The sequence below is a fragment of the Dermacentor albipictus genome, chromosome 4 (genome assembly GCF_038994185.2).
Source record: "Dermacentor albipictus isolate Rhodes 1998 colony chromosome 4, USDA_Dalb.pri_finalv2, whole genome shotgun sequence".
Classification (NCBI taxonomy): Eukaryota; Metazoa; Arthropoda; class Arachnida; order Ixodida; family Ixodidae; genus Dermacentor; species Dermacentor albipictus.
Window position 1 is genome coordinate 33,161,274 of NC_091824.1, and position 24,575 is coordinate 33,185,848.

Below are 24,575 nucleotides of genomic sequence, written 5' to 3' on the forward strand. Positions count from 1 at the left end.
GTCGTGTACGTTGGCACGAAGGGCATGGCAGTCACGAAAACTGAACTTCTACATAAAATCCATGATCTGGTTTGTCTCGGTTTCGTCATAAGATAAGAGCTATTCTATTCATATTTTGAGCCTTGCTTACACCTATCATGGCATTTGGGACTCTGTGTGGCTCTTAATTCTTGAAGATGAAGGCGAAATCATAGAGAAATAAATATAACAAGAGAGGACACTCGGCGAAAAGTGGCATCAGGAAATACATCACGGTATAGTATTAACGCCGACCGTTTGCTGCCGCGAGCATCGAAAAAAAAAAAGAATTTGAAATGAGATTAACAGAAAGTGTTTTTTTTATTTTTTCTTGGCAAAAGTAAAATATCTGCGTATAAATTAAACTTTGCGGCTTGCTTCCGTTGCCTAGCGACTGGAGAATCGGCGAATGACGAGCCAGATGCATGCGTCATTCGTCAAACACACCACCGAAGCGAGAAAGACCGGCCGTGCATCTGAGCGTTGGCTTGTTCGATCAACCGTCTGCCTGTTTTTTCTATTCTTGAATTTCGCCTGGTTTTGGTGGGCTCCCGGCGCATTCTCGTGCTCCATCTGAACTTCGACATGGCACCACTGCACTATTGGACTGTACGGCAAGGTGAGAAATTTTGTTCGACAGTCTGCGACACATTTCAAGCAATTAGGCTTACGGCACGGCACCTATAGGTTAGACTTGCTACGCAGTTAACGAAAAACAGCGTCTCCGTCGAGGCGCACTTAATCTTAATTAATATGTAGTACTGGGTGATACTGGGTGTAGTACTGGAAGAAGCCTAAAAACAGTGAAGAAGAAACTGGGAATTGGCAAGAATCAGATGTATACGTTAAGAGACAAAGCCGGCAATATCATTACTAATATGGATGAGATAGTTGAAGTGGCTGAGGAGTTCTATAGAGATTTATACAGTACCAGTGGCACCCACGACGATAATGGAAAAGAAAATATTCTAGACGAATTCGAAACCCCACAGGTAACGCCGGAAAAAGTAAAGAAAGCATTGGGAGATATGCAAAGGGGGAAGGCAGCTGGGGAGGATCAGGTAACAGCAGATTTGTTGAAGAATGGTGGGCAAATTGTTCTACAGAAACTGGCCACCCTGTATACGCAATGCCTCGTAACGTCGAGCGTACCGGAATCTTGGAAAAACGCTAACATAATCCTAATCCATAAGAAAGGGGACGCCAAAGACTTGAAAAATTATAGACCGATAAGCTTGCTGTCTGTTGCGTACAAAGTATTTACTAAGGTAATCGCAAATAGAATCAGGAACACCTTAGACTTCTGTCAACCAAAGGACCAGGCAGGATTCCGTAAAGGCTACTCAACAATAGACCATATTCACACTATCAATCAGGTTATAGAGAAATGTGCGGAATATAACCAACCCTTATATATAGCTTTCATTGATTATGAAAAAGCGTTTGATTCAGTCGAAACCTCAGCAGTCATGCAGGCATTACGGAATCAGTGTGTAGACGAGCCGTATGTAAAAATACTGAAAGATATCTATAGCGGCTCCACAGCCACCGTAGTCCTCCATAAAGAAAGCAACAAAATCCCAATAAAGAAAGGCGTCAGGCAGGGAGATACGATCTCTCCAATGCTATTCACAGCGAGTTTACAGGAGGTATTCAGAGACCTGGATTGGGAAGAAATGGGGATAAAAGTTAATGGAGAATACCTTAGTAACTTGCGATTCGCTGATGATATTGCCTTGCTTAGTAACTCAGGGGACCAACTGCAATGCATGCTCACTGACCTCGAGAGGCAAAGCAGAAGAGTGGGTCTAAAAATTAATCTGCAGAAAACTAAAGTAATGTTTAACAGTCTCGGAAGAGAACAGCAATTTACAATAGGCAGCGAGGCACTGGAAGTCGTCAGGGAATACATCTACTTAGGGCAGGTAGTGACTGCGGATCCAGATCATGAGACGGAAATAATCAGAAGAATAAGAATGGGCTGGGGTGCGTTTGGCAGGCATTCTCAGATCATGAACAGCAGGTTGCCTTTATCCCTCAAGAGAAAAGTGTATAATAGCTGTGTCTTACCAGTACTCACCTACGGGGCAGAAAACTGGAGGCTTACAAAAAGGGTTCTACTCAAATTGAGGACGACGCAACGAGCTATGGAAAGAAGAATGATAGGTGTAACGTCAAGGGATAAGAAAAGAGCAGATTGGGTGAGGGAACAAACGCGAGTTAATGACATCTTAGTTGAAATCAAGAAAAAGAAATGGGCATGGGCAGGACATGTAATGAGGAGGGAAGATAACCGATGGTCATTAAGGGTTACGGACTGGATTCCAAGGGAAGGGAAGCGTAGCAGGGGGCGGGAGAAAGTTAGGTGGGCGGATGAGATTAAGAAGTTTGCAGGGACGGCATGGCCACAATTAGTACATGACCGGGGTTGTTGGAGAAATATGGGAGAGGCCTTTGCCATGCAGTGGGCGTGACCAGGCTGATGATGATGATGATGATGATGATGATGATGATGATGATGACTGGGTGATATTTGCGACGCTATCTATGGTGGTAGGTGGTATAAACTTTATTTAATGAAGGCCAAAAAAAGAAAAGAAAATTAAGACGCCGCCGTTCCGTGGGTGGCCTTCAGGCTGCCGGTCGTGGCCACCAGATCACGCCTGGCGGCGACTTCCGCTGCCCAGATCGTTAGCCGTAGCTGGACATCCGGCTCCGAGCTGGCCAAAGCAGCCTCCCACAGCTGCGGACTAGATACATGCCAAGAGGCAGGGGGAGAGTGTTTTGGGCATGAATAGAGAATATGAGCATAGTCTGCTCGTGGGTGTCTGCAGAGCGTGCATTCGGGTGAGAAGGCCCCGGGGTGAATAAGGGCAAGCCGGGCAGGAGAGAGAAAAGTGTGGGCCTGTAAATGGCGCCACGTGCTCTGTTGAGCTTAGAGAGGGATTTGTGAGGGGGAGGGAGGGCTAGGCGAGAGTTGCGGTAATGAAGGGTAATGTCATGGAAGGTGAGGAGGGAGTCACGCGTGTCCATCCCGGAGTGGATGGGGCCAGCTCGGTTTGTCATCGCGCGAGCGATGGAATTTGCCGCCTCGTTGCCAGGGTGCCCCGCGTGAGCCGGAACCCAGATGAGTTGGATACGACGAGAAAGGGGAGGGGAGTGCTCAAGGATGCTGAACGCAGAGGAGGAGATGCTACCCTTCGCAAAGTTGTGGACTGCAGCTTTGGAGTCGCTGAATATGAAACGGGCCGGGGTAGTGGCAATGGCGAGTGCAATAGCTGCTTCCTCGGCGGCAGTGGAGGTGGGGGCAGGTATAGTGGCAATGGTCAGGGGAGCAAGTGTATGGGAAGTGGCTGCAAGGGCGTAGGTGGGGTGGGAATTGTATGGCGCCGCATCGACATACACAGCATTAGATTGTGAGCCATACTGGCGCCAGAGGGTGGAGGCGCGGGCAGAGCGGCGGGCGGCGTGATGCTCAGGGTGCATGTTCCTCGGAAGAGGGTTCACATTGAGCATGGAGGATACAGAGGAGGGTAAGGGGTGGGTTGCACAGGCATGGGACACAGGGGTCAAGCGGAGGGAAGAGAGAAGGGCTCTACCAGAGGGGGTGCGAGAAAGGCGGTCGAGTTGTGCCGTGCGATGGGCCTCCACAAACTCTGAAAGAGTATTGTGGACGCCCATTGCCAGCAGACGAGAAGTGGGGGTCTAGGTGGGGAGCGCAAGGGCTGACTTGTAAGCTTGGCGGATGAGACAGTTCACCTTGTCTTCCTCGGTGCGAGAGAGAAAGAAATAGGGGAGGGAGTAGACAAAGCGGCTGAGAACGAAGGCCTGGATAAGACGGCGGAGGTCATGCTCACGCATGCCGTGGTGCCGGTTAGCGACACGCCGAATAAGTCGGATGGTCTGGTGTACAGGGGTAGTTAGGCGGGAAAGGACGGCAGTGTGTTTGCCATTGGATTGGAGAAGGAGACCCAGTATGCGGAGGCAGGAGACAGAAAGGACGGGGTGTGCGTCGATAATGATGCTAAGGGTAGGAGATGAGGAAGCGGCCGTGCCTCGAGCCGGGAGGAGCAGAAGCTCCGACTTTGACGGGGAGCAGGCCAGCCCGACTGCGCGAGCATGACCGGCAACCGCATCCGCGCCCGCCTGGAGGACAGGCTCCATCTCTCCAAAATTTCCGGTGGTCACCCAGAGGGTGATATCATCGGCGTAGAAAGCATGGGACAGGTTAGGAATGTTAGCGAGAGCGCGTGCCATGGGGAAAAGAGTGATGTTGAAGAGAAGGGGGAGAGGACAGAACCCTGGGGGGTGCCCCGATTTCCAAGAGTGAAATTTGGAGAGGAGAGAGGGCCGAATGAGATCTCAGCCATGCGACAGGCAAGGAAAGCCGTGATATAACCGTCGATACGATGACCAACGTTAAGGGTGGAAAGAGCATCTAGGATGGCGGAATGGAGGACGTTGTCAAATGCTTTCGTCATGTCCAGTGCCAAGACCGCACGAGTGCGCTTGGCGTGAAGAGGGTGAAGAACCTCTTCGGAGAGCTGGAGAATGACGTCATGGGTAGAGAGGGAGGGGCGAAAGCCGAACATAGAATCGGGGAAAAGGTGGTTGTCGTCTAGAAAGTTCTGCAAGCGGTCGAGAACAACGTGCTCCATGAGCTTACCGAGACAAGAGGTGAGGGAAATGGGGCGGAGATTTTGGATGTCTATTGGTTTGCCAGGTTTGGGGATGAAAGTTACCTTAGCGTGGGTCCACTCGCAAGGTAGAGTGCTTTCATGCCAATGTCTATTAAAGAGGTCAGTGATGGCCTCGAGGGACGGGGTATCCAGATTACGGAGGGCCTTGTTAGAGATTTGGTCGGCCCCCGGTGTGGAAGTGGTACGGATTTTATGCAACGCGGCACGAACCTCGCCGAGGGTGATATCTGCGTCGAGCGCAGAATTAGGGTTGCCAGTGTAGGAAGGGAGAGAGGAAGGGGGGTTGGTGCAGAGATAGCGATCACGAAGAGAAAGAAGAAAGTCGGAATCAGAGAGTGGAGACGAGTGAAGGAGGCGTGTCACGTCCCTGCGGTGCGTGGCCTTGGAGTGCGACGGGTCAAGGACACGCAGGAGAGCCCACGTATCCCTCAGCCCGAGGCTACCAGCCATTCGCTCGCAGGTCTGGCCCCACTGCTGTGCGGCGAGAGAAGAGCAGTGCTCCTCCATGTCCATTGCCAGGCGAGCAAGGCGGAGTCGCAGCGAGCGGTTGTGTTTCTGGGAAAGCCAACGGCGGTGCAGGGAGTGATACGCCTCCCAGAGGTGCAGGAGGCGACTATCAGCCGTGTAGGAGTGAGGAGGGGTGGGGACGGTGGAGGTGGCAGAGGAAACATCCTGAAGCAAGGTGGTGGTCCACTGAGAAAGGTCTGAGATGGAGGTGGAAGCCTGCTGCCGCGAGTGGCGGAAGCGATCCCAGTCCACCACCTGTACCAGGCGCTTGCGGGAGGCAGATAGGGTGGGAAAGGAGAAAGAGAGGGACAGGATATAGTAGTCGCTACCGAGAGAGACCCGGGTGTTCGCCCACACCGCGTCCGGGATATTTTTGCAGATGGAAAGATCCGGATTAGTGTTCCGTTGTACGCTGGAGCCAATGCGGGTGGCTTCCCAGAAATCCTTAAGGACTGTCAACTATTCGTTCTGCACGAAGGTCCATAGCGCCAGGCCCTTCCTGCAGTTCTTGGGGTAGCCCCAACTCACGTGATGAGCGTTGAAATCCCCAAGAATTAGGAGCGCGTTCCGGCTCACCCGTGAGATGGCGTTGCGGAGAAGGAGGAGGAGGGGAGCTGCAGTTGTGCGGGGAGGGCTGTATACATTAAGGACAAAAAGGCTGGCATCTTGCCGCCGCCGGGGAAGGAGTTCCAAGAAGAGGTGAGTGCACTCCGGAACGTCGAGCGGATGCTCGATTGCCATGTAGGCGTGATGAACTAGCGTGACAACGTTCGGAGGGGAAAGGGAAGCAGGGTGGCAAGCTGTGTAGTCACGCAGTTTTACTGGGGAGAAGGTTTCTTGAAGGGCGATGATAGCGGGGAGGTCGGAGGGAGGGATGTTCTGGAGGTGGAGCTGCAGCGTGTTCCGCTTTGCACGGAAGCCGCGGCAGTTCCACTGCCAGAAATTAAGGCGTGGGGGGTGTCTGGCCATCTTGAGGCCGGGGTGCCACTGCAGGTGCAGGGTGCTTGGGAGATGAGGATGAGGGGAGGAGGGATGCGACATTAACGGTCATCTGGGCAAGATCGGCCTCGAGGGAACTCTGGCGGGCCTCAATTTTGGCCACGTGGTTGTTAATTTGAGCCATCCATGTCTGCGTGTCCGTACGCAGAGCTGTAATGGCGGCCATGAGGCGTCGTTCATGTGCCTCGAGGAACGAGGCCGTGTGGCGGATGACAGCCTCCATCTCCGGGGTGGGGGCAGGTTCGGTAGAGGAGCGCCTCTTATGTGGAGGGCTGCGGGAGGGGGAGGCGGCACGAGAAGACGCGGCCGAAGAGGAGGCGGACATAGGGGCGGGAGGAGGTGGCGGTGGGGGCGAGAGAGCGATAGAGTGTGAGGTTTGCTGAGGGGAAGAGGTGGGGATGTGGGGGCGCGCGAGCAGCGCTTGCAGCTGTTCTTTTAGTAGGGCAATCTCGTTGCTCTGGGCTGTGATTTGAGCTTTTAGCTCCTCTTTTTCGGGGTCGAGTGTGGGAGGCTGTGATCGCCAGCTCACCTGGGAAGCAGTTGATGGGGTGTCTTGCCCCGGTAGCAGTGGAAATGAGACGGAGCGGTGGCGGGGGCTGCGGTCCTGGCTTAATCGGGAGCTGGATCGTTCACGGGGACGGGATGAACGGGAGTCCTTGGCGGATGGTGCTGACTGCGCTGAGTTGGATGACGTTGACTTGGTACTGGATGTGAGTGGAGAGGGACCTCCCCGTTCGAAGCGGAGCTTACACGGGCGGGATCCCGTGACATGTGTGCCGCTGCACAAGATGCATTTAGGAGTGCAGTCAGGGGGGTCCCGAGCCGCGTGGGCAGCGTCCGGACCTGGGCTTGGTACGCACGTCGGAGCGGTGACCATGGCTCCAACAATTGACACAAGCTTCAGCCTTGGGGCGGAAGGGGTGACAGATGAACATGCCGCAGTTGAACACCACGGTGCGAGGGAGTTCTTTCGTGCCGACGAAAGTGATAAGGATGGACCGGGTGCGACCCATCTGCCTTGCGTCGGCGATGGCGTAAGTGCTGCTGGGATTCATAGCCTGCAGGTCCTCGATTATCTCCTCTTGGTTTTGATTGTCCACGGCGTTGTAGATTATGCCGCGGAGGGCGTTGTCAGGTGCGGCCACATAAGCGCGAAGTGGGTACAGCTGAGTGGCGAGACGCAACTCAGAGGTAGGCACGTACTGCCGGGTGCGTTGTTCCGAGGGCGTACTGACGGTGAAAGAGTAGTTGTATGGGTTTATGCGTACGCGGCCATCGCCACGGGCGGCGGCGTACTCTACGCTGGTGCTAGAACAGAGTGAGGCAAGGAGGGCCCCATTGGTGGTTGTACGGAGGTCGAGGCCACCTCCAGGGCGGAAGACGATCTTGTAGTCTTCCGCTGGGAGTCGAGGCAGCGGGACGTGGCGGCTTAGGCGGTGAGTCTTCATTGATGGCGGAGTTGCCATGGCGGTCTTGAGGTGGGCGTTCGTGGCTGAAACGGCTTCCTTTGGATGGGCCACTCGGTGGGCTTGGAGCATTCGGGTCCAGCGGGGGTCGTCATCAAATTGTTGTTGGGAGATGAGTGTACCGTCGACTATACTTTTCATATCGGCGACTTCGAGGCAACGGGAGCGAGTGCCGGCGCAGCGGACGCCGGTGTGACGCTAGGCGCAGCTGCGCGCTGCGGGCGAGGTGGCGTTGCGCCGAGCGTTGGGCTTACCTCGGTGGCCCCGTGGTTGGTCAAAGATGTGGCTCTGGTGAAACGGTGGTCACCGGGTCCGGGCAAATGAGGTGTCAGGAAGGTCCTTACACCTTCGCGTGCTCGGCAGCAGAAACTGGAGGATATTCCGGGCGAGATGCCAAAGCCAGGAGAAGAAATCGCGGAGCCCATGCGAGGCACGTCCGAAGAACGCCGGGCGTAGGTTGCGTCCGGCCACGGCAGGGAGGTTGCCGGGCGTTGACACGCGCTCTTTTCAGTGGTTGTTCTTGCCCGGCTGCTGGGGCACGGCGCGCGCGCCCATCTATGAACTCCAATATTTTCAGTAGTTTATGGGCACGCTAGTCGCACAAGGTACTGTGACGCAGTTTCGCGTGTACTGAATGTTACTGCGACAAGTTTTAGCGCTTTTTCTGACCGCTAATATTATTGTAACTAATTTCATTACTTATTGCGGTAATTTTCAAGCGCAGTGACTGCGCCCGGCCTTGTGACGCAGTTAGTGAAAAGCAGCTCGGCTGTGTAGCGCAGTTTCTTTCTCGTTTACTGAATCTTACTGGAAGAAGTTCGTGACACTTTCTCTGACCCCCAACATCATTGTAACTGATTTCAGTGCATTTGGGTATAATTTTGAAGCACACTCGCCGCACCTGTTGTGACGCAGCGAAAAGCAGCTCGGCCATGGTGACAAAATTAGTTAGGTGTGTATTAAATCTTGCTGCGAGAAGTTGACAATTTTTGTGGCCCCGCAACAACTTAAACCTTAGTGATAACACGGGAGTGTGTTGCTTGCGCCGGCAGAACGCACGAAAGATAACGCCAAGAAGCTCAAACGCCAGGAACTATATAACTCTCAAATTCTGTCTTCTGAATAGCACCCCCATTTGTGTTCAGTGCGAGTAGAAGGAATTCTGCGAGCGTCCAGCTTGCTCTGGTAGAGAACCTGTTGTGGCCACCTCTCTGTGTTCGTAGGATACTATCGCGTCGGTTGTAGCCAAGTTCCGGGAACGCGCAGTAGCCCGTGTATTCGTGCTATTAAAGTGCAGGAAGTGAGGCCCGGGAAGAGGGGAATGCTTGGAAGTAGAACGTTTTCGTGGTATGTACGGTATTGTTTGGGATGAGTCGGGTATTTTCTACGCCATGTGTAAATGCGAACTGCTTTTGTTTGTAATGTCGCCCATTCACCACTTTCGCACTCTTCGCCTCTACACACATTACTCTTCCATGTTAATACCAAAATGACACTTGCTTGTAACTTAATTTTTTTTCAGCTGACGTCGTAGCTTCCTACGGGAACTAATGCTGTTTACCTGGCGCCACCATTTTGGATGAAATCACAAAAAGCCCGCAATGAGCTTTTATGTAGAATAAAAGAAACGTTTCCTTATTTCACAAGGCGTCTTCCTTGTTTATGAAATTGCACGTCGCACGTATTCGATTGAGGCTTGTAACGATCGTTCGCAATCAATTTTACTTAATAATAAAACGATCTCGCACGAAGGCCGCGCGTGGTTGAGTTGCAGAAAAGAAAAAAAAAAGAACAGCGTTGCCGGTGAGACGCGTACCAGCTAGTATTCAAAACAGGCGCGCACAAAACCGATACCGGAAGTGTGGTTCAGGTATCAACGCCGACGGCTTGGTGCGCAGCAGTCAATTGGGCCGCTGGGCTCTATGGGAGTGTCCGCTATTGCTGTATTCCTTTCTCTATGAGCGAAGTATTCAGGATGTTCAATGCGTCTTATTTACCGTTATTAGAAAGGATGTACTTAGCACAGTTTGAATTGTGCGGCCGAGTGGGGTACCTTTGTCCTGTTGTACAGCAGCCATTACGGTTGACTAGGTCGTTGCAGTCCCTTCTTGGTTCCTTCGTCTGGTCGGGCAGTACAGAACTGCTCTGACGCGCGGCGCTTGGGCAACCACGCTCTCGCTGTGTGTTCGCGTTCCCATCGCCGTCTGTCCGTTACCGGCTACTTGCTCTGCGATTTGTACTCTGTCTGCTACAGCTTGATCAGTGTCCCACGCGTAAACTCGCCTGCTATTTCCTTTGCACAAAAATTTGTTGCATGCTAAAAGAGAGAGAGAGAGAGAACGGAAGAAGGAAAGGCAGGGAGGTTAACCAGACTGAGTCCAGTTTGCTACCCTACACGTGGGGACAGGCACGTACCCAGGATATTTTTTCGGGGGGGGGCACCACCTCCACAATAATAATAATAATAATAATAATAATAATAATAATAATAATAATAATAATAATAATAATAATAATAATAATAATAATAATAATAATAATAATCAGCAGCCTGTTTTATGTCCACTGCAGGACGAAGGCCTCTCCCTGCGATCTCCCATCAGCCCTGTCCTGCGCCAACCGCGATTCCAACTAGCGCCCGCGAATTTCCTAATTTCATCGCTCCACCTATTGTTTTGTCGTCCTCGACTGCGTTTCCCTTCTCTTGGTACTCATTCTGTAACCCTAATGGTCCAACGGTTATCTAACCGGCGCATTACATGACCTGCCCAGCTACATTTTTTCCTCTTGATGTCAATTAGAATATCGTCTGTACCCGTTCGCTCTCTGATCCAAACCACTCTCTTTCTCTCTCTTAACGTTATGCTTAGCAATCTTCGTTCGATCGCTCTTTGCGCGGTCCTTAACTTGCTCTCAAGTCTCTGCCTCATATGTCAGCACTGGCAAAATGCACTGATTGCACACCTTACTTTTCAATAATAATGGTAAGCTTCCAGTCAGGAGCTGGCAATGTCTGCCGTATGGGATCCAACCTATTCTTATACTTCTGTGAATTACCTTCTCACGATCAGGGTTCCCTGTGATTAATTGACCCAGGTAAACATACTCCTTCACAGTCTCTAGTGGCCAACCTGCGATCCTGATCTCTTGTTCCTTTGCTCAGCTATTTATCATTATCTTCATCTTCTGCATATTAATATTCAACCCCACTCTTACACTCTCTCTGTTAAGGTCTCTAATCATTTGTTTTAACTCGTCTGCATTGCTGTTGAATAGAACAATGTCATCAGCAAACCGAAGGTTGCTGAGATATTTGCGCCGATCTTTACTCCTAAGCCTTCCCATTTTATTAGCTTGAATTCTTCTAAGCACGCAGGGAATAGCTTTGGAGAAATTGTGTCTCCCTGTCTGACCCCTTTCTCTATAGGTATCTCGCAGCTTGCGTAGAATTAAGGTAGCTGTAGAACCTCTGTAGATATTCTTACGCGAAGGACGAGTCAGTAAGACGAGAAACTATTTACGGATTATATTTACAACAATGGTTGCAACGCCGACCGGTTAGATTCACAGCGCGAGCCGAGTTCATTCTTCCTCCTCTTTTCTGGAGTGATGGCGCCCACGCGCCTCGTTCAAACAAACCAATACCACACGCATGTAGCAAGATTTTCCATGCTTTTTACGTAAGCGTTCTGTACTCCTTGATTACGTAGTGCCTCTATGACTGCTGGTGTCTCTACTGAGCATTTTCGTAATCTATATAAGCCACATGGAGAGGCTTATTGTACTCTGCAGATTTCGCGATAACCTGATCGACAACATGGATCTGATCCATTGTAAAGTATCTCTTCCTGAAGCCAACCTGTTCCCTTGGTTGACAAAATCCAGTGTTGCCCTTATTCTATGGGAGATTTTGGTAAATATTTTATATAATACGGGGAGCAAGCTAATGGTCCTATAATTTTTCAATTCTTTAACGTCTCCTTTTTTGTGGATTAGTATAATGTCTGCATTCTTCCAGTTTTCTGGGACCTTTGCAGTCGATAGACACTTCGTATAAAGAGCCGCCAGCTTTCCAAGCATTATGTCTCCTCCATCTTTGATTAAATCGACTGTTATTCCACCTTCTCCTCCCGCTCTTAATCGTTCCATGTCTTGCAGGACCCCTCTAACCTCATCGCTAGTTATAGGAAAGTTTCTGTATCCTGTTCATTACTGTTTCTAAGTGAGGTATCGTGACTCCTCTGGGTACTGTATACAAGTCAGCTTAGAATTTTTCCGCTACTTTTACTATATCTTCGAGATTGCTGATGATATTATCCTTCTTATCTTTTAGTGCGTACATCATGGTTTGTGCTATGCCAGGTTTCGTTTTTACTGATTTCAGGCTGCGTTCATATTTTACGGCTCCTTCAGTCTTTCTCATGTTATAGTTTCGAATATCAGTTATTTTCGCCTTGTTGATCAGTTTTGACAGTTCCGCGAATAGCGTAACGCTGTGTGGCCGCCAGTCCCACACTGCCACGTAGAGCGCAGGATTCTGCGATTGTTGACGTAGTGCGCTAAGCGCGAAAGGTTAGAAAAACACCCACATAAGGAGAGCAGAGAAGTGGCTACGTGAGGCGGTTCGACCGATAACTGTAGGAGCGTCATTCAAAACAAGTAATTGTTCTCCACTTCCGGCGGCGTTTTCTCTACTTCCTTTTTAAATAAAAAGATGTTGATCCATAAATATTCTCATAAACAATGGTTAACTTTTTTATTATTCGCTTTTGCTTGCAGTTTGGTTGTTGCCTTGGCTCTCTCCTTTTGTAGGTCGCTTAATTTTTCAACTCCTTGCGATTTTTGTTTCCAGTTGCCAATTTTGCACGACAAGTGCTGTACAATTAGGGAAACACAGACGAGGTAACGTGCGACAGTCATCTTGCTTATGGGTTTGAGGGTCATTGCAGGGTTTCATGATGGACGTTCTTTCACATTATTTTATTTCCCTCCGTATCTAACCCATATCACGTGTGTATGGTTCCGGGCATCTGCCAGGGTCGCGGCGAGCCGTAACTCAAGGAAATAATGAAGTAAAGGGAAAAGTTAAACGCAATTGGCATTTTCTCCGGCCGCAACTCGTTCCATGAGAGTACAGACCAGCTGATTAACAGCCGCATCTCTCTCCTGGTCCCAGGATCAGCCTAAACAAAGAAAGCTGAACAAACAAAAGCAACAGCTATGCGCGTGATGGTTGAATAGATGGTGACAACTGAACGCATCTCGAGTTAATCGCGCGGGTGCGGAATCTATGAGAAAACTGTCCTTCACATTACAAGAGATGCCGATAACTACCGCCATCTAAAAGGAGTGAAAAAGGCAGCATAATGCTGACCGATGAACAATTGCCAAGTCTCAACATTGATCTGGCGGCGCTTTAGGAATGTGTGAGGAGTGGTGGCGTGGGTGGGGAGGGGCGGTATGGGGAGTGCGAGAGAGAGAGAGAGAGAACTTAGGTGTAGGATCTCTATAGTCGGACACTCAAAAAAGGCGCACATTTAAATCGCGGGCCACAAGTGTGAAACTAACCTGCATTTTACTCTACCGCCGTGGCATTTTATCGCCACGTACAAGGGGTATGTCATGATTTAGACGTCCTCGAAAATCGTGTTGTGAATACAATGTCAGTGTTACTGCTTCCTCTAGTTTCCCCAGCGTGCCGCGCACGTTCCAATAATGTGTCGTGGAGCACGATAATGGCATCCTTTCTGCCTGGCCGTCTACGCGGGTTCATATGGCGTCTAGGGTGGCAAGTGCTTCCAATGCGCGACAGATGAGAGCGGTGGGGCACATAGTCCCATCTTTGCTGTGTCCCAATCGCCCTCTTCAAGAATCCAACAAGTATGTGCTACTGCAATGCGTCGTTGCTAGGATAATTTCAAGCGCCGTGCATGCTGGTTTCCGCGGCCTTGGAGCTAACCGCTTTACTACAACTGGTCGCTGCTCACGTGACCGCTTCGCGCGACTTTTAATTGCTGCGGGGGCCTTTTATCGGTGTAACCGGTGCGAGGCAGTTGCCGCACTCTGTTTGCACATCTGGAGAGGCTCTGCTCTGAGCTACTGTCCTATATTGAACATCATTTTGTGTAAAGTGACAATTAGTTTATGTGTAACTGTGCGTTTTCGTGGGTCTATGGGGTTAAATATTAGTGAGTGAGGACTCGGACACTACCTTGAGAACGTGCTGTGAATATAATGCTTCGTACTTTGTGTACGTTACCGTCCTGGTGGAATTTTGCCGTCTTCGTGACTGTTTTCGTATCTTTTATTGAAAAAAACCTTTTCTAAAATGCAACATCACGGCGGTAGCGAGAATTCGCCTGGAGTGCCCATGTAATTGCAATGGCAATAAAATGGAGCTACAGGCGTAACGATCGAAGTGACCCGAATTTTTATTTTGCCATAGTTGTGAGCACTTTAAGTGGTGTCCAAATTCATGGCCTAGTGGCAGCTACGTAAACAGTCTCACAGCAGACTGAGTAAAGAATATCGGCGCTCCTGCAGTAAGACCCAATTGTTAAAACCTACATGGTGCCAACGAAATACTGCCTTAGCTTCTTTCCCTCTCATGGGGAGAGTGCCCGCTTTTTTTAGGTTACATTAGATATTTTTCTGAAGTAATATCTAGCGTAACCTACAAAAAAGGTCCTCTTGAGCACAATATTGTTTCTAAGAAAACCTTCGCACTCAAATATTAAAATCAAATCAAGTTTATTTATTACAAACAAAGAAACGGTTACATTTTTGTTTTACAGACGAGGGTCCCAAAGTCGAAGACTGTAACCGGGACCCTCGGTGGGTAACTATAAGAAAAAAAATTACATAGGTGGCAGGACAGAAATAAAGTTTATAGAATGTACACTAAGAGAAACGAAGAGCTACAGTGCAGCAACAGAAAAGTGTTTATGATTGCAATGTACTGTAATACTAACAAAAAATAAAAATAATATCGGCGTATACCAGAACCTTTAAATTATGTAAAGAAGAAACAGAACGAAATAGAGAAAAATATAATCGGTAGGCCGAAATGAACATCAAGTAAAAATATAGGTGTGCTAAAAATATGCATATACAAAATTTCAAGAGGCATAAAAAACATGAGAATATATAAAAAGAAGCATTTATGAACAAAACGACTAAACGCAACAGCAAGCCTGTGAACAGCAAAACATAGGAGATAGTGATAATAAATAAAACATTTGGAACTATAATTGCATCACTGCGGCAAAAGGAACTCTTTAAGGGATTTTTTGAAGGCATAGAATTTTATGTTTGATGGTAAGCGATTCCATAAAGATATGCCAGCAAAAGATGATGTTAGTTGACCATAGTTGGTACGGAACCCGCCGTGGTTTCTCAGTGGCTATGGTGTTGGACTGCTGAGCACGAGGTCGCGGGATCGAATCCCGGCCACGGCGGCCGCATTTCGATAGGGGCGAAATGCGAAAACACCCGTGTACTTAGATTTAGGTGCACGTTAAAGATCCCCAGGTGGTCGAAATTTCAGGAGTCCTCCACTACGGCGTGCCTCATAATCAGAAAGTGGTTTTGGCACGTTAAACCCCATAATTTAATAGTTGGTATGGACTCGAGGCAGTAAAAAATTTCTGTTAAAGGCAAATCTAGTTCTATTATAGTTATGTAAATCATTTAGGTCAACAAATTCGTAAAGCAATTGGTTGTTAAGTAACTTGAAAAATAAGATTGGTAAATTATATTGAAACAAGTTCACGGTCGTTAAAATGAGGTTTTGACGGAGCGAAATGGATGCATTTGACTGGCGAGGACTGCTAGTAATGATACGAATGGCTTGATTTTGTAAATGGTGAACTGATGACAGGTGGCAATTGTACGTGCTGCCCCAGGCAGCAATTCCATAGTTAATATGACTATGAATAAAAGCGAAGTAAAGTGATAAAAGAACCTTGTGAGAAAAGAAGGTTCGTGCTTTTATTAGAGCACGAATGCCAAATGCCGTTTTTTTCTTAATATTGTTAACGTGGGAGTCAAATTTGAGGTTAGCGCCCAGGAGAACACCGAGGGACAGAACTAAGCCACCGGCTGGAATTTGATGAGCACCAAGTGTTAACGCTAGTGGAGAAGTTAGGACCCTGTGACCACTATTGAATATGACATATTGAGTTTTCTCGGGATTAATAATTAGGTAATTACTGAGGCACCATTCTATAACGTCAGTTAGCGCAGCATTTAACTTCGATGTTAATGAGATTAACGATGTGTCTGATAATGATAAGGTGGTGTCATCGGCGTATAAAACGCAGTGAGATGAATGTAAAAGGTTGGGTAAGTTAATAATGTAAATAATAAATAGTAATGGACCGAGAATGGAGCCCTGGGGTACACCTAAGTTAATTATTTTAGTTTGAGAAAGGGCACGCGCTACAGAAACCACGTACTGCCTATCCAACAAATTGCTTTTTAATAGAGTTAAGGCGGGACCAGTAATACCATAAGCTTCAAGTTTAGTGAAGAAAATGCTGTGATTAATCGCGTCAGAAGCTTTGGTGAAATTCAAAAAGACAGAGCCAACGAATTTACCTCAATCTATAGATTTCTTAATAAAATCGGTTAAAGAGAGCAATGCTAAGCAAGTAGAACTTCCGGAATAGAAGCCGAACTGACAGGGATTAATTATACTAAATTTTTCAAGGTAGTTATTTAAACGTTGAACTAGTAAATGTTCGGTAATCTTACTTAAAGACGAAAGAATAGATTTTGGCCTGTAGTTAGTAATTAGGTCTTTGACACCCTTTATAAATACGGGAATAAACTTAGCCTTCTTTAGACACAGAGGAAAAGTGCCGCATTCAAAAATGCGATTAGTTATGATACATATTGGTTCAAAAATAATATTGGCAACTAAATTTAAATGGTGTGCGCAAATGTTATCTAAACGTGGGCTTGTGTTTTTCAGGCTACAGATTGTTAAATATACTTCTGGAACAGTAACAGGGGAAAGAAATAAAAAGTGAGGTAACCTAGACAAGGTTACCTTACCTCAAATTTGGTGCAATACATGAGCGCAAAGCAGAATAAATCAGCTTCAGATGCAAACAGCTTTCGTTCACGAGATTTATCTCATCAAAAAATGTAAATTTCCAAAAACAGGACCGTAGCATGCAATTGAACAAAACTTTATAAAGAACGATATAATCTTAAAAGAAGAAAATGCAAAATATTGTTCAAACATACACGATGTTTCATTGTGTAATCGCTACTATCTGTGAAGAAATCTTATTAGAGCGCTGCTCTTTTCTGGGGCAAGCGGTCGCGTCGGCGTAACCGAGCGAACGAGCCCAGCGACAAAATGAAAGCGAACGCGGAGCGCAGCGGGGGATGAAAGTGCGCGGAGGAGAGGGGAGAGGAGCGTGCAGCGGACCATGTGCCCCTCCCCTTCCCCGAGCCGCTGAGTCGTGCTTCCTAAACGGCTGCAGAAAATAGCGCCTCTTCCTCTTCGCAATCACACGCACACGCTCTCTCTCTCTCAGGCGGAAAGCGGTGGATGGTAAAAGGTGAAAGTGCGAAGAGAAAAGCGTGTTGAGGCGACGACGAAGGCCATAAGATGGCGCCAGGGAAGCGCGCATCGTCTGGTGGGTCCGTCGGCGGCGGCTGCTGTGCAATGCGCTCGCGCGTCACCCACGCCCTCGCTCTCGCGATGACCGCTTTAGCGAGGCAGTCGCGTCACACTTCGCTCCGTTTGAAACGTGCCGCACGAGACAGATTGCCGGCGCCAGCCGAAATGTCGTTAAACGAAGACACGTGTAGGGCTGCGCTCATATTTCGCACTAGGAAGTACCGTAATCGTGGGTGAATTTTCTTGAAACTATTTGCGATACGAAAATGCTACTACAAGCCCAAGCAGTTGAGCGTGTCATGCAGAAAAGCAGTTCCTTGATGTGAAACAAAGGGGAATGGTGCAAATTTTGCAGTAAACTATTGTTGCCTGATGCCTTTTCCTGTGGGCAGCTGTAATAAACGCAAATTGCAGAGGTTCATCTAGCTTACCATTGTTTACAACGAAGGCGCCAAATAAAACAACGGACGAAGGAAGGAGACAGGAGACAACCACGTAGGCGCCTACATGGTTGTGTCGTGTCTCCTTCCTTCGTCCGTTTTATTTGGCACCTTCATTGTAATCATGCATAATTAACTCGCCCACCAGTACGTGCTCAGTAGCTTACCATTACCGAAGGTACGGGTGCACATAAGATTCTGCAGCAACTCGTGTTCTTCGATGGCATCCTCAAGCTGTTTAAAGAGAGGTTTATGGGTCGTACTACGGGTACGACAATGCGACGACTCTGCCGGCGTGAAAACTGTGACCTTATCCCCGAATAAACTTATGCAGCCTCTTTTCACCAGGCATCTGTGAAATATCTGCATGTCTTTGATTGGTATTCCTTGTGTAGACATACTTTGCCTTTTCTTGAAGTAAACCATTTGTCGTTTGTCTAGTTGTTGTGTCCTCTGTCTGTCCCTGCTTGAGTGTTTATTTGTTACGCTGATGAAATGCATGCTTTTATTCTCCTCCACATTCCGTAGGAGATTCTACAGTTAATATGTCTAGCCTAAACCCATGCTACGAACTGCTATTACATAGTTGAATGCTGTAATTTTTTCGTCTATATTTAGCGACACATAAATTTCAGAAAGCAACACGTCTGCTTCATTATGCAAACTAGTCTCGTCTTTCTGTTTATTTCTTACTCATAATCAAGCTTTCTAAGCATCAGGGTATTTTATGGATTCATGTAAATGAGGAGGCCCCAAAGTCATAGCTATTGATGACATCTTAGTTACAGTGTGAGTGATAAGAACGTACACTAGAGCTGCGGGAATATTTGTTGAAGACTCCAGCAGTGTAAACTCGTAGAATTAGTAGAAAATCTGACGTAAAACGCACTTAACAATGCACAAAGCAAAAGAAAACAGACAAGTGCAGGGATGAAGAAATAAGGATTATATTCCCCAATAAAAATACCACTGGAGTATCAACAGAATTTTTAAAAACTAGACGTATAAATCGATTTCAATTTGCCCAACACTTATATTCCTACCCTGTTGCTACTCATGTGATTCCTATCTCAATGTTACAGCTTGCCTCCTTGACGCATCTGTTGCATAGTTCTCTCAGCCGGGACAAATGGCGACTTCAGCACGGGAGTGAAGATCATGCCAGCTTAGCCTGCTAAATGAAGCCACATATTGAAGCCTGCTCCTAAGAGTAGTGGGTCGTAGATAGTAATTCAAACACAAGTTAGCGGTAGTTAATTACCTTTCTACATGCATCACGTGTGAGGTTTGTCAAAGTGTGCCACTGTTAGACCCTTGTAAACGTAAAAAAATTATATGGAATATCTCACGACATCAGGGTAGCTTCTGTTAAACGCTTTTCGCCGTGGAAACCCTGGTGCATTACTTCTCGGTCCAATAGTAATACGACGCAGGCCAGCATTATCACGACAGCCGAGCCGCATCTGCAGAATGTTCAGCAGTTCTTCGTGTGATGCGCAACGAATACTAAGCATCGTTTAGTCGAATTCTGGGGTTTTACGACTTGATTATGAATCGTGTTTCTTATCGTCTGCTCAGCGTTTCGGTTGCAGAAGACAAACAAACACTCGTCTACTCGTTCCGTTCGGTAAGCACGCATATGTTTTGAGTATTTCGAGATACATGACGATAAGAAGCTCGGAAGGAGCATCTGCACTGTGCCTGGTGGTTTCATGCTGCATCAGCCAGGTAGGAGGTTGCCAGGTTTCACTGGAGAAAAGAAACAAACAAACAAACTTGCACGCACAGAGATTTATAAATCCAGCCCTTCCCGTGCACTTAAATAATGCGCAAATGCGGCAGGCAAAACAACAACAAGCAATTAGCGAGTTCCGTGCGTACATGCATGACCTCCGCGACAGCCATAACTGCCAATCCCGGAGGCCCTGTGTTGCACCATTGTTTTTCCTACTTGCCACCAATGACTCGAAGCTGCCGTGACAGGTGGCGCTGCAGTGGACCGGCGTGCTCCAGCAACCCCGGCCGTCATCGCAAGAAGAGGCACGTTTTCGCCGCTGGATGACACACTACCCTATTCCAAAAATAGCGATGTCTCAGATGAATGTATCTTGCTACAACCGTGCTGCGAGGGTTGAAGAAGAAAGAGTTAGATTCAAAGTAATTCACGATTTGGGAGAAGAGTGTGTGCTCTACAATCTTGATTCACGACGCTTCAAAAGACCTAAAATTCTACGATCCTGCTTTCGCGCTTTCTTAGATGCTTTAATTATGGAGTGGTGTATTTGGATACAATTCATAAACTTTGCCACAATTTCGTGAATGAATTCTCTACAGACAATATCGTTTTCAAGAATAGCATTTCTAGAGCACGCTGGCTCAGTTGAGCCAGCAGGCAGTTCGCCCGACATTCCGGTGATGCGTCGCTGCGTACGCTACCTGAAGCAAAAGCGAAAGCATTCCCGCAGGCGATCAATCGAAAAAGAAGCCAATACAAAGAACATGACGTCTCTGACGTCTCATTCATGCTCACGCGGCCTTGCAAGTCACATGCTACGCTTCGTAGAAGGACACGCATACCAAATCTTCATTCCTGTGAACGCGTGGCTGCTTTTATCGCTGTGGGCTGCCTTATCAAAACTGAGTGAATGCGAACGAGCTGTATCCCGTATCGTCCGCCTATTGTTTTTCCTTATCACTTTGTCCTCAGAGATATTGGATACCTTCAGGGGCGACTGGCCCCGTAGGCTGTAGCTGTGCGGCCAGCTTCAACAGTGGGACCAGTCCGCCTGAACGGCGCGGAAAACAAGCAGCTGTTCTTCGCGGATTCAGAAGAATTCTTTGGGCGCACGTTTCTTTTTTCGCCGTAGGAACCACTATGAACGCCGCATTTATTGTAATCACGCTTTGCTTCGTTGGTGAGTGATTATTTGCACTGTTTGCATGCCCGTTTTTTTTGTTTTTTTTTTGCATCCCCGCCGGAAGGCGTTGTAATATTCGCCTCAAACCAACAATCGCTGTGTTTAAAATTACGCCCTGCAAAACGTCAAGGCGGGGTTTTTCTTTTGTTATAATTTATGAATGCTCGTTGAAAGGTCAGGATGAAACACGAGCTAACCACCAAGGCGAGTCAATGAATAAGGCGTTCCGTTGCTGATCACCAGGTCGCCAGTTTCATTCCTTGCCACGGAGGTCGCAGTTTGATTACGGTGTAATTCAAAAACACTCATTTGCTATGCTCGCCTGCATGTTGAAGAGCCGTGATGTCTTAGCAGCCTCTATTTTCCTCTCAAGTGTTAAACTCAGTCAATGAGTCACTCAACCGATCAATCCATCATTCAACGAATGATTGACGCGGAAGTAGAGACGTTTGTTTGTCCTTTTCCCGTCTCTATTTAGTCTGTGCTGTCGGACAATCAGTCATGATTATTTACGGCTTGGGTCTTTCGAAATGAATGCCATATTAACCCGGGAGTACTGGTAACACCTAAATACTAGGACACTGAAACAGTACATGCTGTCGTTGTGTCCCGTTTAAAATTGAATTCCCGCCATTAAGTCAAAATTTTGGTGCCGCTGAAATGCACGTCACGTGATGCATACCCTGTCGTGATTACAGGCTGCCATTTTTATTTTCGGTTGCCAGAATCTGCTCATTCAAAAAGCCGTTACGATCAGAGGTGGTTAGAACTTATCGCTATAGCAGTAGTTACCTTTAGTGCATGGTTCGATCGAAGCCAGGACACCGATTTGTTTACAGTGAACCAGGAAACAGTGTGTAACCTCGCATACGATTCAATAACTCTGACACAGCTTTCTTGCAGTTATAAACTATTATCAGTAATTCAAACGAACTTTCCCGGTTCACGCAAATGCACTATATATCTCTCGCTTTTTCTTTTATGTGACGCTTTCGTTTAGTAAGGCACCTGATTACATTACATCCCGTTTTTCGTTCAACTATCCCACTTTGTTTTTGTTTGTTCAAATATTTTCATTTTTTCCTATCACCTTCTTTCTTCCGTTGGTAAGCTCCAGTAGGCATTTGTTGGTGCTGAGGCCCTAGCTTACTGGATTATTTTAAGCAGGCGAGTTCCAACCTTGCAGTGGATTACCGATTACCTGGTTTCCGCTACACTACAAAACGGTCAAAGTGTCGAAGCCGTCATTGTATAATTAACAATACGAATTCTGTCGCCAGCTGGAATTTCACAGATTACAATCATCATCTATTGTTGCAAGCGTCTATGCACTCGCGGTGACGCCCGTGAAAGCATGTTTCATTTCAGTACCTGCTTTCTTCGCAGCTAATGCGCGCATGTTAGATTTATCACCGCGCATCTAGCTACTTCCGTTCGTAATCGCATGTGTTATCAGTGACCGCGTGTCGGGTTGTCATTAATGAACCTCGTGAAAGGATTGCTTTCAGTAAAATAAAGGCAAAAGGAAACAAAGGGCGTAAATATTAGTCATCTTTGCGCAGCGCCTGTGATTTTCTTATGTTTCCCGAATTAAGCTGGACGGCGATAAAGTGAAATAGGTAAAAGTAAAATGTTCACTATGCTGGGACTTTCACCTCAACCCGTATACGGCGTAATGGATAGTAACAAAAGCAATTAACGGGTACTTCAGTTAATGATAAAATGGTATAAACATGACGACTGGTTTCGCGTAAATGCGAAGAAATTGACGCAAAGCGCTCTGATTCCAATGTGAATGCGTCATGAAATCTAGAATGTCTTCGTAATCGCAGGGGAGTTCATCATACGTGAAGCGAATAAATGATACCTAAAATGAGCCGTATGGTTTATTGCTACTTTGTTTACCGCTTTGCATGATTACCGCCTAACATTCTTATTTATTTCTAACACACTGTTTAACTATCCTTATTATCTGCCATTATCGTGAAATCACATATTTACCCTTTCACGTGTTATGTCTTTAAATTACACATGCCATTCCTATTATGATTTCTGAGTGGATCGACATTTTATTAAATAAAAGTAAGTAAACAAATAAAAATTAAGTAAATAATTAAGGAATGAAATAAAATAAATAAATAATTTCGCGTGCCACCAGTAAGTCGCGCGTGAGAAGTGACAATCGTATTGTTAAATTTTTAAAACATTTGTTTCTGACTTACAGGTAAGATTTAACGTCCTGCGGCGACGTCACGGGCATGGCGAGTGTCCTTTCATGCTTAGGGATAATTTTAGTGGGATGACACTAATTTATCTGCGCGTCAATCTGCGTGTATGAGCGTTTATTTAATTCGATGCATCATTGTACCGATTATTAGAGGGTGGTGAACGCTGTAGGTTACGTTTGAAAACCACTGACAGATAAAGAGAGTGAGCTGCAAGGGGGACGAAGAGCGTGAACAAAGGTGAAAAAAGTGTTTTTCCGAGCGTGAAAGCAGCCCGAGAATGTACGCGAAATTGCCGCGCGACTTGCCGCTCGAGGCACTTTGCGTGCATTCGCGGGATTCTTTCAAGCTCGGAAAAACACTTTTATCTAGCAGGCTTTGAGCAACAGAACGCTGTATTGGGAGTTCTTCATGTCGCTCGGCAATTTCCTCACTTACACTTTTCATCTAATTATAATATTGGAGAAGTTGATTACTTAATTAAACTAATTATGTAATTAGGCGGAATGAAAAATTGTATGAGTATCTCCAAGCGGCGGCAGACAACATTGCCTTTGTTCTGTCCAGCTCCGCGGCGTTTGCGTATTTTTAAACTCTGGCTAAAGTTAGCTGGGACACCCTGTATATGTGGAGCACTACAGCGTGATTCTACATCATTATGAGCAGGAATATTTTTTTCCGAAGACATAGACGGGGACGCTATTGCATCTGCCAAGTACACGGGTAGATGAACGGTTATGATTCCACTCGGTAGCCCTTACCTGAAATTTCTTGTTTGTCGCCCGGCTAATTACAAGCGTTGATGCTCGTTGCCGCGTGTTGTACTCTCGTCACACGGGTAGCCTAACCGCAGCTAAGTTTCGTACGCTAACTGCAGTTGCACCTGGTCACACGTTAAACCTAAGCGTATTTATTCCGCTCAGCGTGCATGGTTCTCACAAGCTAAGGTCGGCCACCTCATTCAAAGCCGTAACTGACAAACTGGCGGCCCTCAGCTCCGACGCCTGCAGCTGGGCTCGCAGTGAAACGTCCTCTCGAAAATGTATCAAATGGCCTGTAGCGACGGCAGAGCGCCTTTATACGCATTTGGCAGGACTAACTGACCGCTTTGTGTTCAACGTACGCAACTCGCTCATAGATAACGTTATGGTGGAGACTTTCAACTCCGGTCTGCCGGCGGGGGAAGGTCCGTATAATGTCAAGCAAGTTCATCAGAAGCTTGATAATCTGAAAAAAAAAGGCCTACCGGTGAGTGGTATTCTTTACCGTGCGTCCGCTCGATATCCAGTCAAAAAAAAGGTTACTTTTTATTGTTTATAAATTGTTAAACCCGTGAAGCAAGTATGGTTACCTCACAACAACGTGATCGTCTTTAGTGCTACACCTGAAAACGTGTAGCAGTGCCGCAGTCTAGTTTACGGTAACTGTGGTTATGTCAGGTTACTGCGGTTGGGCATAACTGCCGTTAGGGCTGCCCCTGCCACAAGGGTATCAGTGGCTATAGGAGCAAAACCGGCGTCGAGCTGCAGCATTTCAGAGCAGAAGTGCGTGACACCGACGTGCAGCACGTAAAACAGCTCGTAATCACGGCATTACTTGCACGCTTTTTAGGAAGAAGTCCCAGATTTCTCACGTTCTTTCCGTTGACAACGGAGGGCACGTGCATCC

At 47.3% G+C, this 24,575-nt stretch overlaps 1 protein-coding gene across 1 annotated transcript in view; it reads left to right on the plus strand.

Moving 5' to 3' along the window:
* Nucleotides 1-20,501: 20,501 nt before the first annotated feature.
* LOC135900132 (macrophage mannose receptor 1-like) overlaps nucleotides 20,502-24,575 on the plus strand; it is a 117,565-nt gene continuing 113,491 nt past the window's right edge. The window contains exon 1 of the mRNA XM_065429569.2: nucleotides 20,502-20,679. Within this exon, the coding sequence (XP_065285641.2) occupies nucleotides 20,640-20,679 (40 nt within the window). The 5' untranslated portion in view covers nucleotides 20,502-20,639. The remainder of the gene's footprint in view (nucleotides 20,680-24,575) is intronic.